The sequence below is a fragment of the Leptopilina boulardi genome, unplaced genomic scaffold (genome assembly GCF_019393585.1).
Source record: "Leptopilina boulardi isolate dan_hultmark-lab unplaced genomic scaffold, ZJU_Lbou_2.1 LbouV2_132, whole genome shotgun sequence".
In the NCBI taxonomy this organism is placed as follows: domain Eukaryota; kingdom Metazoa; phylum Arthropoda; class Insecta; order Hymenoptera; family Figitidae; genus Leptopilina; species Leptopilina boulardi.
Genome location: NW_026137677.1, coordinates 92272 through 104196, shown reverse-complemented (window position 1 = coordinate 104196; position 11925 = coordinate 92272). Strand labels below are relative to the sequence as shown.

Genomic DNA, 11925 nt, shown 5'->3' with positions numbered 1-11925 from the left:
CTAATTTAGACATTAAAAAAAAAAAAAAAAAAAATTCCTACATCACCCGAATAAGAAATAGGAAAGTGTGTATAATTATTATATAGTTAAAAAAAAATCGAAAGATAACAGCTTCCATCTTTCTGCAAAAAAGAAAAAAAAACATTGTGATTTGTTAGAAGAAATATAAAAATATTATTTACTTCGAAGCTGTTATCAATGTGTTAAAATATCATTTTTAAGAATTTAAGCTTTGATACGAATATTATATTTATATTACTTTCTAGATATGAAAATTTCAGCTGAAGTTAATATAATATGCAATAAAAAAAAAGGTTCATGAAAAAAAATGAGAATAATTTTTTACATTTCTTTAGTTTTTACAGAAAATGTGTCCATGAATTTGTTTATAAATTAATTATTTGCTACAAAATTTTTATTATAATTTTCCTTAAATTCTAAACAATATTTTGTGTTTTTCCCCGAAATTTTGGTATTTTTTCCTTTTTCTTTTATCAAATGTGAAATATATTTTTAAAAAATTGTAATAAATGAAAATTCTATCAAATGAAAATTGTTTTAAACAAAAATTGTAATGAAAAACAATTCAAATTCATAAAAAAAATTCAATTACATATTTTTTAAAGTTTTAATAAAATTCTTTTTAAAAATTCAATTTTTTTGAAAGATTTCAATCAACTTTTACAAATTTTCAATTTCTTACATTTCTTTTAATTCAATATATTCGAAAATTTAAATATTTTCAAAAACATAATTTAAATTATTATTATTATTCAATATTCAATATTTTTTTACAAAAAATTTCCAAATTCAAATCTCTTCTGAAATTTAATTAATTCTAAAAATCTTGAAAATTTAAGTTATTTATAAATTTTTATCTAAAATTTTTTGCCAAAAATCAATAATTTTTAATAATTTTTAATAGTTTTTCAAAAATGTAATTATTTGAAAAAATTTCAAATCAAAAATTTTCTAAAATTTAATTAGAAACGAAACTATTCGAAAATTTAAGTATTTTTAAATTTTTATCTAAAATTCTTAGCTAAATCAATAATTTTTATTAACTTAAATAGTTTTTCAAAAATTTAATCATATAAAAAAGTTTTTAATAAAAAATTTTCTAAAATTTAGTTATTATCTGAAATTTGTATAAAAAAAATATCAGGAGTATGAATTTAAAGAAAAATTTTAATTTAAAATTCTATTATTTCTAAAAATATCACCTGTGAATATTCAAAACTTCAATTATTTTGATACATTTTCAAAAAATTTGTACGCATTTCTGTGCTAATAAATTGTAAAAAAATGTGTCAATTGTTTTTGTTGTAAATAAGAAATTTAGTAACAAAATTGTATGAATTTAAATGAATTTGGAGGATGAAAATTTTTTTCAAATCATATTTAATTATTTGGATTTAAATTTTAATCGTTTATCTTAAACTGAGATTTTTATAGTATTTTAAACTATAAATATTATTTTATTAAATTTTAATAATTCAAGGTTTTTTTAAAAAAAATTCAAAGTGATTTAAATATTTTCAAGGTAAAAGAAATAAATTCAAAGAGAATTTTAATATTTTTAAGGTTTTTTTCCAGCATTTTTTTTTTTAATTCCCTGACTTGTGGCAACTCTGATTAAGGATATTTAAAAAAACGAATTTTTTTAACACATATAAAAAACTGCATTAAAATAAATATTAACCCTAATAAGTACAACTAGAATTTTGTGAGAGAGGATTATATCGCTAATTTGTAATAAATCAATTTTGGTATTCAAATATTTTTATTTAAATACAAATTAAATTTACAAGGAACAGGAACATTTTTTATTTAAAGCTAAAATAGTAAAATAATGTAAATTCATATAATGAACAGAAAAAAAATACATTTGTTTTAGCAAGTTGGTTTTTTTTTATTTTTTTTTTTTTTATATAATTTTAGCTAAACAACTATAAAAGTATTTATAATAATATTTATTATAGATACTTTTTTCTGTTATATTATGCACAGTATTATGGTAATTTAAACAATTATTCGTAATGAAACAATAATTTTCGAAAAATTAGCAAGCGAAGCTGTCTTTTATCGGAAAAAGATGGTGAAAATTGATAAATATTGCTTTGTTGTTTTTTTTTTTTGTTTTCATATATATAAGACACATTTGTACACATTCTTAGGTAAAATTTCACATTAACAATCTGACAAGATATAATTCTATTTAAAAACAGTATAGATAATTTATTAATATTATATAGAATTTGACGATCAATGCGATACAACTCTTCGATTCATATATAAGAATAATATATCATTAATTGCCCGATGAAACATTTTTTATTTTTTATAATAATAGCTACAATACATTGTAGGGAAAAAAAAAATCCACTGTCAAAGGAATTTAAAAAACAAAAAAATAATAATTACTTTCTCAAGAATTTTTTTTCATCAGACTTGTCATATTTAGAGAGGGAGGGAGGGAAGGTAATTGTAGTGTAATGCACGCGACATTTTCTATTATTATTCATTTGCCATCAGTTCACTAGCTAAAATTAATATTCATTCGTATAAATGGAAAAAAAATTACATAAACAATTAATTAAGGATTTACTGCAAAAATTCACAACTTTTTTTTTCTATATATATATATATATACTAATTCTCTATATTAACAATTGTAAAAGAATTGACATTATTTTTCAGTAAATCGACAATTAAGTGCTTTCAAAATGAAGTGAAAAAAAAGTATATAATTAATACATAATATTCAATATTATTAAACTGTAACAACTTTTTTTTTTGCATTAATGTGTTTTTCAAAGAATAACAAATATTTGGTATTTTCAAATAAAATGAAATAACTATTATTAAATTATGTAAGAATATTTTTTTCTAACCCAGACTCTACAAAATATTTAGCTATAAAATTGTTTTTTTTTTTTTTCTTAACTTATATAATATACGTAGTTTTTAGAAAATAAATTGAATTTCTTTTTCTTTACGTAGAATATGGAAATACTTTTTTAAACTTTGAAAGAAAACTTTCCTGGATTTTGAAAAAAATTTCCAAATATTCATTGAGAAATTTTTTTAAATCAATTATGAAATATATTGTTAATCACTTATTGTCTGAGTAAAATTATTATTATTATTATTACTCAATAGTAAAGAAAATTTCTAAATTATTGATTTTTCTTTTCTATTGTATACAGAAAATTTTTTGATTGACGTATAATACTTAGAAAGTTTGTTGTATTTTTTTTTCTTACTCACTTTTTTTTTCAATACTTTCAAAAAGAGTTATAAATATACAAAAATATGATCGAGTATATGAAAATAAATTAAGAAAATTAATGACTAAAAAATGTATCCTCAAGCTATCCAATATATCCGTTTAATGCAACGACACTACACTTGATTAATTTTGATAAACAAAAGAGAAAATTATTTCGAATTTGAAGTAATCAAAAAAAAAAAAAAATCGTATTTCATAATCGCTCGTTGTTTTCTTGGTTCGATTATCCAAAAAGTTTTACACTTATAAAGAAGCCTGAAATACTTTTTATATAATTTTTTTTTTTTTTATAAATTAAATTTTTTTCTTAATGACTTTATTTTTTGTGATTGATGAAAGTTACAGCGAGCTCTTTCAAATAATATAAATTTTAGCTACACTGTAACTAAAATTAATCCTAGTCTCGTGATGCGCCAATAATAGTTAAAATATATAAAAAGATATTGACAATATCTAAATAAAGATTGAGTGCAGCGAAGACATATTCTTCGGGTGATATCGAGTATTTATGTTTACCTCCCATCATCATTTGTGTATCGTAAACAAGATAAACTGAAAATAAAAGTGCACCAATTGATGCATAAACAAGTGACATTGTTTTACCCGGGAAAAACATAGCAATCAATCCAAATAAGACAAATACAATTAATGCAACAAAAAGAATTCCATTTAATGCCGTAAAGTCAAACTTTGTTTGAAATGCAAAAATTGTCAATCCAAAACATACTGCAGCAGTTATACCAACAGCAAGAATCACCTGTGTTTGAAGAAGAAGAAGAAAAAGAAAAATTAAATTATTGTTAATTATAAAATTTAAAAAATTATTTTCAATATTGAGTTGCCACAAAAATTTCATTACAATTTTCCGACTTCCAAAACAATATTTTGTATTTTTTCCCTGACATCGTATAAAGAACAATTAAAATTCATAAAAAAAAAAATCAATTACATATTTTCAAAAGTTTTAATAAAATTCATTTTAAAAATTCAATTATTTTCCAAACTTTCAATTAACTTTTACGAAATTTCAATTACTTACAATTCTTTTAATTCAATAATATTCGAAAATTCAAATATTTTCAAAAATATAATTTAAATTATTATTATTTCAAAAAAACTTATATGTATTTTATAATATATACCAAATTAAAATTATTGCTTTTTAACCGATTAATTTTAATTTCTACAAAATTTATTTAATTGTAAAAAATTTATATAACTTTCTAAAAAATTTCATTACATTAAAAATTTATATCTATAAAGTTTTTTATACTTTTAAATATTTTCCAAATTTTATAAATTTAGTTTTAAGTTACTTAAAGAGTATTTTTTAAAATAGTGTATTTTATGTAAGGGAAATGTAAAAGGCCGAAAGGTCATACATATGAAACCAAATAAATAATAATAAAATAAAAAAAAAATATTTTCCAAATTTTCAAGTGAAAATCTTTTAAAATTTAATCATTAACAAAAAATTTAACTGCTATAATCTATACGAAAATTTAATTAATTTAAAGTATTTTAAGAAAAATTCTTCGAAATTTCAATTATTTGCAAAAATTTTTATTAAAAAATTCTCTAAGTCTCAATTATTGTTTAAAATTTGTAAAAAAAAAAATCTTTAGCTATTCAAATTTACAAAAAATTCCATATTCAAATCTTTTGAAGTTCAATTAATTCTAATTAATCTTGATAGAAACAATTCGAAAATTTAAACGTATTTTAAAATTTTTATCTAAAATTCCTCAAATTTAATTCTTTAGATTTGAATTTTTTCTCTTAAAAACTGACATTTTTATAGTATTTTAAACAATCTAAATATTTTATAAAATTTTAATAATTCAAGGTTTTGTTTTAAAATTTAAAGTAATTTAAAAACTTTTAACCACGTAAATGCAGACCTTCGAAAAAATAATTAATTAACATTTAATATGGCTATTTGTTTAAAAGAATCAAAATTTTTCTTTTTTAAAATGGCTTGCTTGTTTGAAAATCCCCTCCCCCCCCCTCGGTGGAGTTGTAGAGAATCATTTTTTGAAGAAAATAAATCACATTATACATTGAAATTGAATCATTTTTAAAAAAATTTTGTAGAAGCGATATGACAAAAAATTTTTATTCTATATGCAAATTGTATAAACATAAATTTTGTAGGTTTTAAATTTTTTTCTTGAAAATTCATATTTCTTCTTTTAGAAAGTACAATTGATAAAATATTATTTTAATTATTTAAATGTTAATTAATTATTTTTTTCTAGCACTTATTTTTTTAAATTCACTGACATATTTCTGACTTGTGGCAACCCTGAATATATATTTATTTATTTATTTTTTTAAACTTACGGCATCTCTGTCATATCTTGAAGAAATTGCACCCAATAAAAATGATTCGGCACCTGTGAAAATGCCGAGAAAAACAAAATTCATTGGCGCCTTACGACGAACACTTGAACAGCATGCCATACATATTAATAGAGCAAATGTAACGCCAAGTGCAACCCAAACCGTTGCTGGATTTCTTTCAAACCATTTCTTAGTGGGTTCATGATAAGAAAACAATGCAATTACACCAACTGAGAGAAGAAGTTGGCTCATCAATATTGAATAGACTTTTCTGTAAATAAAAATTCACAATAATAATAATAATAAGAAAAATTTAAAATATGAAAAGTTGCTAGAGCATTTTTTTTTTGCAGATTCGTAATCAGCAAGATAAAATTTATCGAAAGTGACAAGAATCATTCCAGGGGCAAAATAAATGCAATTTATTAGAATTTTTTTCCTTAAAATTGACTTAACCCCCTTCACTGTTACAGAAAAAAAATTGATACTGTGGTTCCAAAATTTCCAACAAATTCTGGTCGACAAATTTTTATGAAACTTAGTATATAAGGATTTTTGGGGTCTCTGAATTCAAATATGACCTCAAAAAAAATTCTAAATGGCTGATCCAAAATGTCGAACATTTTTTTTAATTTATGGGGAATTTCATAAAATTTTTTATATAAGACTCTTTGGGGTCGCTAAATGGCTGAATGGCGGACATATATTTTTTAATTTATGCAAAAATCAAGTTCGGATTAAAATCCGTTAAAATTTTAAAAATTATGTTCGTCATTTTGAATTTTTTATTTTAAAGGTCAAATTCAGGCCTCAAATCGACTTTAAAACACAAAAAAAAAGTCGTTTTAGACGATTTATTATTCTGAAAAAAGACGATTTTTTTTATTTTAAGATTTTAACAAAATTTATTTCGTTAAATAACTAACGTTATTAGATATAAAATTCATTTTAATAATTCTGTAATAAGAATAATTCTATAATGAATATTATTAAGAAAATTTATTTCGAATATTTCAGAATCGAACTAATTGTAAGACAAATTTTCAAAATTTTATTTTAGTAGGAATTTTAATAATTTTATTTTTATTATAATAATAATTTTTGAAGAGTTAAAGTTGAAAGTTTTGGAAATAATTGAATTCCAACAAATTTTGTTAATTTTCAGATAATGTAATTAAATTTTACAGAACTAAAAATAATTTAACAAATAATTTTAGATAACATTTTTTAAAAGTAATTGAATTTTTAAAGATTTACAATTTAGATTTTTGAAATTAATTGAAATTCAACTTATTTTTAATTTATAATTTTTGATAATTTCACTAAAAAATTTATTAGAAATTTCAGGAGAGTTATAATTGAAATTATTAAATTTTAAAAAATTTTAGAAATTATTAAATTTTAGAATCTTTTAAATTGAAATTTTTAAAAATAATTGAATTTCAAAAGATTGTGTTGAATTTCAGAACAATAATTACAATAAGAGAAATTTTTAGTGATTTCTGTTGATGAAAAATTTATTAGTATTCACATAGAAAAATTGAATTCCAAAAGTTTTTAATTGAAAAATGCTTTCAGATAATTAAATTTTCGAAGAGTATTATAAAAATCATTAAAAATAATTGAAATTTTTTGCAAAGAAATAAATTTCAAGTGATTTTGAATTAAAAACATTTTGTAATTTTATTTGCTAATTTTTTTAAAATTATAATCAATTATTAAATTTCATAAAAATTTGTAATTGAAAAATAATTTAAGATAATTGAATTTGTAAAGAATTTCATTAAAATTATTAAAAATAATTAATTTAGTGAAGATTTTTGTTTAAAAATTTGTTAAATAATTTGAAATAAAGAAGATCTGCATTGTATACTAAAAAAACGTATTTTGTTTAAGAATTTTGTAAAAAAAAATGTAAAAAGAAAATCGAAAAAGTCGTATTTTATCAAAATAAGTCAAAAAAAAGTCGTATTTTTGAAAAAAAAAGTCGGAAAGTCATATAATCCGAGGCCTGGACACAGCGTATGTGTTGCTGACAATGAAGGGATTAAATGGTTATGTGAGAAATATCATTTGGATTTAAATTTCTCAAAATTTCGAATAATTGAAATATTTTTATTAGTTTACCTTATGAAACCTCTTCGAATGGATTCGTCATTAAATTCAAAACCCTTGATTTCATCATGCATAGGATCCTCGGCATAATTTGACCCGTACATTCCTGGTCCTTGTGGTGGTTGATGGCCAAATGCACTTTGGGCTGGAATAAAGCCTGGATCTAAAAAAAAAATTATTTTTTTTAACGATACAATCACAATTTTAAAATAAAGTAATAACGATAATTTTATTTTTTTGTTTAAAAATCCAAAAAGGAGCATTTTTTTTTTTTACCAAAAAAGGGAAATTATTGTAAAAGAGTAAAAAAATAGAAAATAATTTTTTTTTTTTTTTTTTTTTTTTTTTACAAAAGACGAAAAACAATTCTGGATTTAAAAGAAAAAAAATTTTCTTTTAAATAAAAAATAATCAAAATATATGTAGCTATTAATAGAATCGATAAAATAACGATTTTTTCTATTATAATGGACACTCTAACTACCTATTTATCCATTTATATGATAAGAAGCTACTTACTTTTCCGTTGGTACAATGGGTAATTTTAACACTTATAACTATTTTTTTTGACCCCAAATATTTCAACCCTAAATTTTTTGTGATTACTTTTAATGTAGTCACTTTTCTACCAATTATTTAGATGTTTTTTTTTTTTAGTTTAAATGGAAACATACCATAATTAAGTTTTAAAGAATTTTTAATTGAATTGTTTTTTTAGATAATTAATATTCAGAAGATTTAAAATTGAAATAAATTTTTGAAATTTTGAATTACTGTAGTTTTTTATTTAATTTCTGACAACAATTAAAATTTTGAAAATTTTTATTTGAAACATTTTAAAATAATAATTGAATTTTGGATGAGTTTTATAATTGAAAATTTTTAAAAATAATTAAATTTCAGAAAGTTTTATATTGAAAATTTTAGGTTTTAAATTGAAATTTTTGAGAAGGAAAAGAATTTAAAATGATTTCAAATTGAAATTTTACTGAAAATTTTAATTGATGAATTTTTTTTTTAAATTTCTATGAATAATTAAAAATAGTAATTTTTTTTTTAATTATTGAATTTTAGAAAGATTAATATATTGAAATTTTTTGAAATAGGTACCTAATTAAATTTTCGAAAGTATGAAATTGAAATTTTTAGAAGTAATTAAATTTCAAAATAATAATATTTTAAATAAATTATTTTTTGAAAAACTTTATGAATATTATTAGTTGAAATTATTGTTAATTATTAAATTATTAAGTTTCGATATTTGGAAATAATTGCAGTTTAATTGATTTTGAATTATTGAATTTTTAAAAATATATAATTTAAAAAATATTTTCAGATAACTGGTATTTTTTTTCAAGAATTTTATTAAACTTTTCGAAAATAATTAATTTAGCACGAAGCTGAAGTACGCAACGTTTATGATAAACAATATTTAAAGAAATAATTTTTTATAATGAAAAATTCTGTAATTTTTCGCCTAAAAAATATTTTTTTATAATTTGTTGATTAATGAAAACTACAAGAAATATTTTTTAGGCAAAAAATTATAGAATTTTTCATTTTAAAAAATTATTTTTTTAAAAATCTTTTATCATAAACATTGCGTACTTTAGCTTCGTAATTTAGCGAAGAATTTTAGTTAAAATTTTTTAAAGTAATTAAATTTTTAGAAGAGCTGCATTGTATACTAAAAAAATTGTATTTTATTTTATTTTAAAATTATGTAAAACATGTGAAAATAGTCCAAATTTTTGATAAAAATAAGAAAAAATTGAAAAAGTCATTAAAACCGAATTCTGAATGTACCAAAGAAGTATTTTCATGTAATAATTACCTGGTGGAGCTGCTCCTGGATATGCTCCTGGATAGCCTGGATTTGGAGGATATCCTGGATTTGGAGGATATCCTGGATTCGGTGGATAACCTGGATTTGGTGGATAACCCGGATTTGGTGGATATCCCGGATAACCTGGATTCGGATACTGATCTGCAAAGTTTAATTACAACGTTTAAGTGAAAAAAAAGTAAATTTCAAAATTAATTTCCATTTTAACCTCTCGCACTTGTTTCATCGTGTGAGGGACAAAAAAAAAAATTAATTATATATATATATCATCCATGATATGAAGGTAATTGTGATGAATATTTTTTACTCATCTGTGTGAAAATTATCACAATAATTATTATTACAATATACAGACATTTATAAACATATAACAATTATATATTATAATTTATATATTTATAATGTTACGATAAAAATATTGTTCATCGACCAAAATGAGAATATAATAGTGGCATATTTATCTGATTGTGTTTAATTAATAACTGCCATTTAAATAAATTTATTTAAAATCAAGATAAAATATATCTAGACCTTCTTGTCTTGGATATCCACCACCTGGATTGTTCTGCCAAGTTGTCATCTTTGGTTTTGCTGAAAAAGAACCTAACGTTATAACCACGTTTCACTTTCTTTTTCTTTTTCTTTTTTTTTTTTTTTTTTTTTTTTTTTTTTGCAAGAAAAGAAAATAGAAACAAAAATAAATCGAAACTTTTACAAATTTTACGCGCGTAATTTAAATCGAATTTCATAAATTAGAAAAACAAACACAAATAGATATCTAATTAGTAATGAATTTTGAAATAAATTTTCCGATGAAAATTTTCAAATTTTTAATCATTATGTCAATAATGAATCAATAATTATTTGTAAAGATGATAATCAGAAAATACATTATGTATTTATCTATTATTCCTTATCTTTCATGATTAATAGAATGTATAAATAATTTTTTGAAATTTTTTTTTAATTTAAAAAAAATGTATATTTAACGTTCTTAAAAAATTGTATAGTTTAAATCAAAATGTAATGAATTAAAAAGAGGAATTGATTTTTCTCTTTAATTAATTAATTATTAATTTATGTAAATGCAAAATTAAACTAATCAAACAAATGACAATTTATTCACGTCAAAAGAAAACATTGCGTTATATCGTGTAACTTAATAAAAACAATAAGTGTTATATTTAAAAAAAAAAAAAAAAAAACATAAAAGAAACACATTTTACACTTCAATAATCTGAATATTGCCTCTAAAAAGAAATCAATATTAAATTTTTCTTTTGGAAATTAGCCAAGGTGTGGCTTCGTTCATGAACTATTAACTTAGTTAATAAAAAACGTAATTAAATATATTGTCAATATAATAAAATACAATGAGACGTAAATAAAAATAATCAACGATATATTACATACAACTGACGTAATACATTCGTTTTTCTTTTTTATCTAAACATAATGTATAAAATTAAAAAAAAAAAATACTGTCAAAATGAAGAAAAAATTAATCTCTTATCAAAATTGTAGATGATCTCACCGTTTATGTAAATAATAATCTTTCTATAAATTCAATTGTAACATGAGAATTTTGTAAAAAAAAAAAGAAAAATAAAATAAAAAAATCAAGTCACGTTCATTATAGTTGTATTTATGAATGTGAAATTATAATTTTGTTATTTAACAAGACAGTCATTAAACTGTAAAATGATAAGACTATTATCTATAAATACGTGGTACTTTCAAATATATATATATATATCTTTATGAATCATTTTTTCTCTTTAAAAAACCGAAAAAATATATTAGTTTTTAAAAAATTAACTGTTAATAAATTTGGCCTACAACTTTACTTATCAATGTGATGCGTCATTCGTACATTCTGGAAATAGGTATAATCGATATACACACATGCATGCATTCGTATGTATATACAATATAGAAATTATTATTTACCTTTGAAAACTGTATATATGAATTACTTCAAATTTAAATGCAATATCTTCAATCACTGTGATGAATTTTATTTGCAAAATCAACGAACAACCGGCGAATATACAAGTTTATTTATAAATGAATATAAATTGTTTTCTTTTATTTTTTAAAGAAAATATTTTCTTTTCAAGAGTATGTGTACTGTAAACGGAAACTGTATTATAGCAGCACGTACACGAACACGTAATTATAAGATTATAACTGACTGAAGAGGAACACCTGATTTTTGTCATAGAAGATAAAAAAAAGTTATAGATAAGAAACACAGTTCAATAATACAAGGAATGCAACCAATTTTTGATTGGTTAAATGAAATTTGTCCAATTTTCTTAATACAATG

The 11925-nt window shown here is 20.6% G+C and overlaps 1 protein-coding gene across 2 annotated transcripts; it reads right to left on the bottom strand.

Moving 5' to 3' along the window:
* Nucleotides 1-2212: 2212 nt before the first annotated feature.
* LOC127291344 (protein lifeguard 1) lies at nucleotides 2213-11786 on the bottom strand. Of its 2 annotated transcripts, XM_051320417.1 has the most exons (6): nucleotides 11547-11784; nucleotides 10128-10187; nucleotides 9585-9737; nucleotides 7763-7913; nucleotides 5636-5906; nucleotides 2213-4049 (listed from the first exon to the last, which is right to left on the bottom strand). In XM_051320417.1, the coding sequence occupies exons 2-6, from the start codon at nucleotides 10174-10176 to the stop codon at nucleotides 3690-3692; spliced, it is 984 nt and encodes a 327-aa protein (XP_051176374.1). In that variant the 5' UTR covers nucleotides 10177-10187; nucleotides 11547-11784; the 3' UTR covers nucleotides 2213-3689. The 2 variants fall into 2 exon arrangements, with proteins under 2 accessions (XP_051176374.1, XP_051176375.1); XM_051320418.1 differs by lacking the exon at nucleotides 10128-10187 and having other exon boundaries at nucleotides 11547-11786.
* Between the last annotated feature and the right edge of the window lie 139 nt (nucleotides 11787-11925).

Coding starts and splice junctions, on each gene's coding strand:
- LOC127291344 (XM_051320417.1), bottom strand. CDS start 10,176: ATGACAACTTGGCAGAACAATCCAGGTGGTGGATATCCAAGACAAGAA. Junction 9,738..10,127: donor TGGATATCCAAGACAAGAAG/GTCTAGATATAT, acceptor TAAACTTTGCAG/ATCAGTATCCGAATCCAGGT. Junction 5,907..7,762: donor ATTCGAAGAGGTTTCATAAG/GTAAACTAATAA, acceptor TTTTATTTACAG/AAAAGTCTATTCAATATTGA.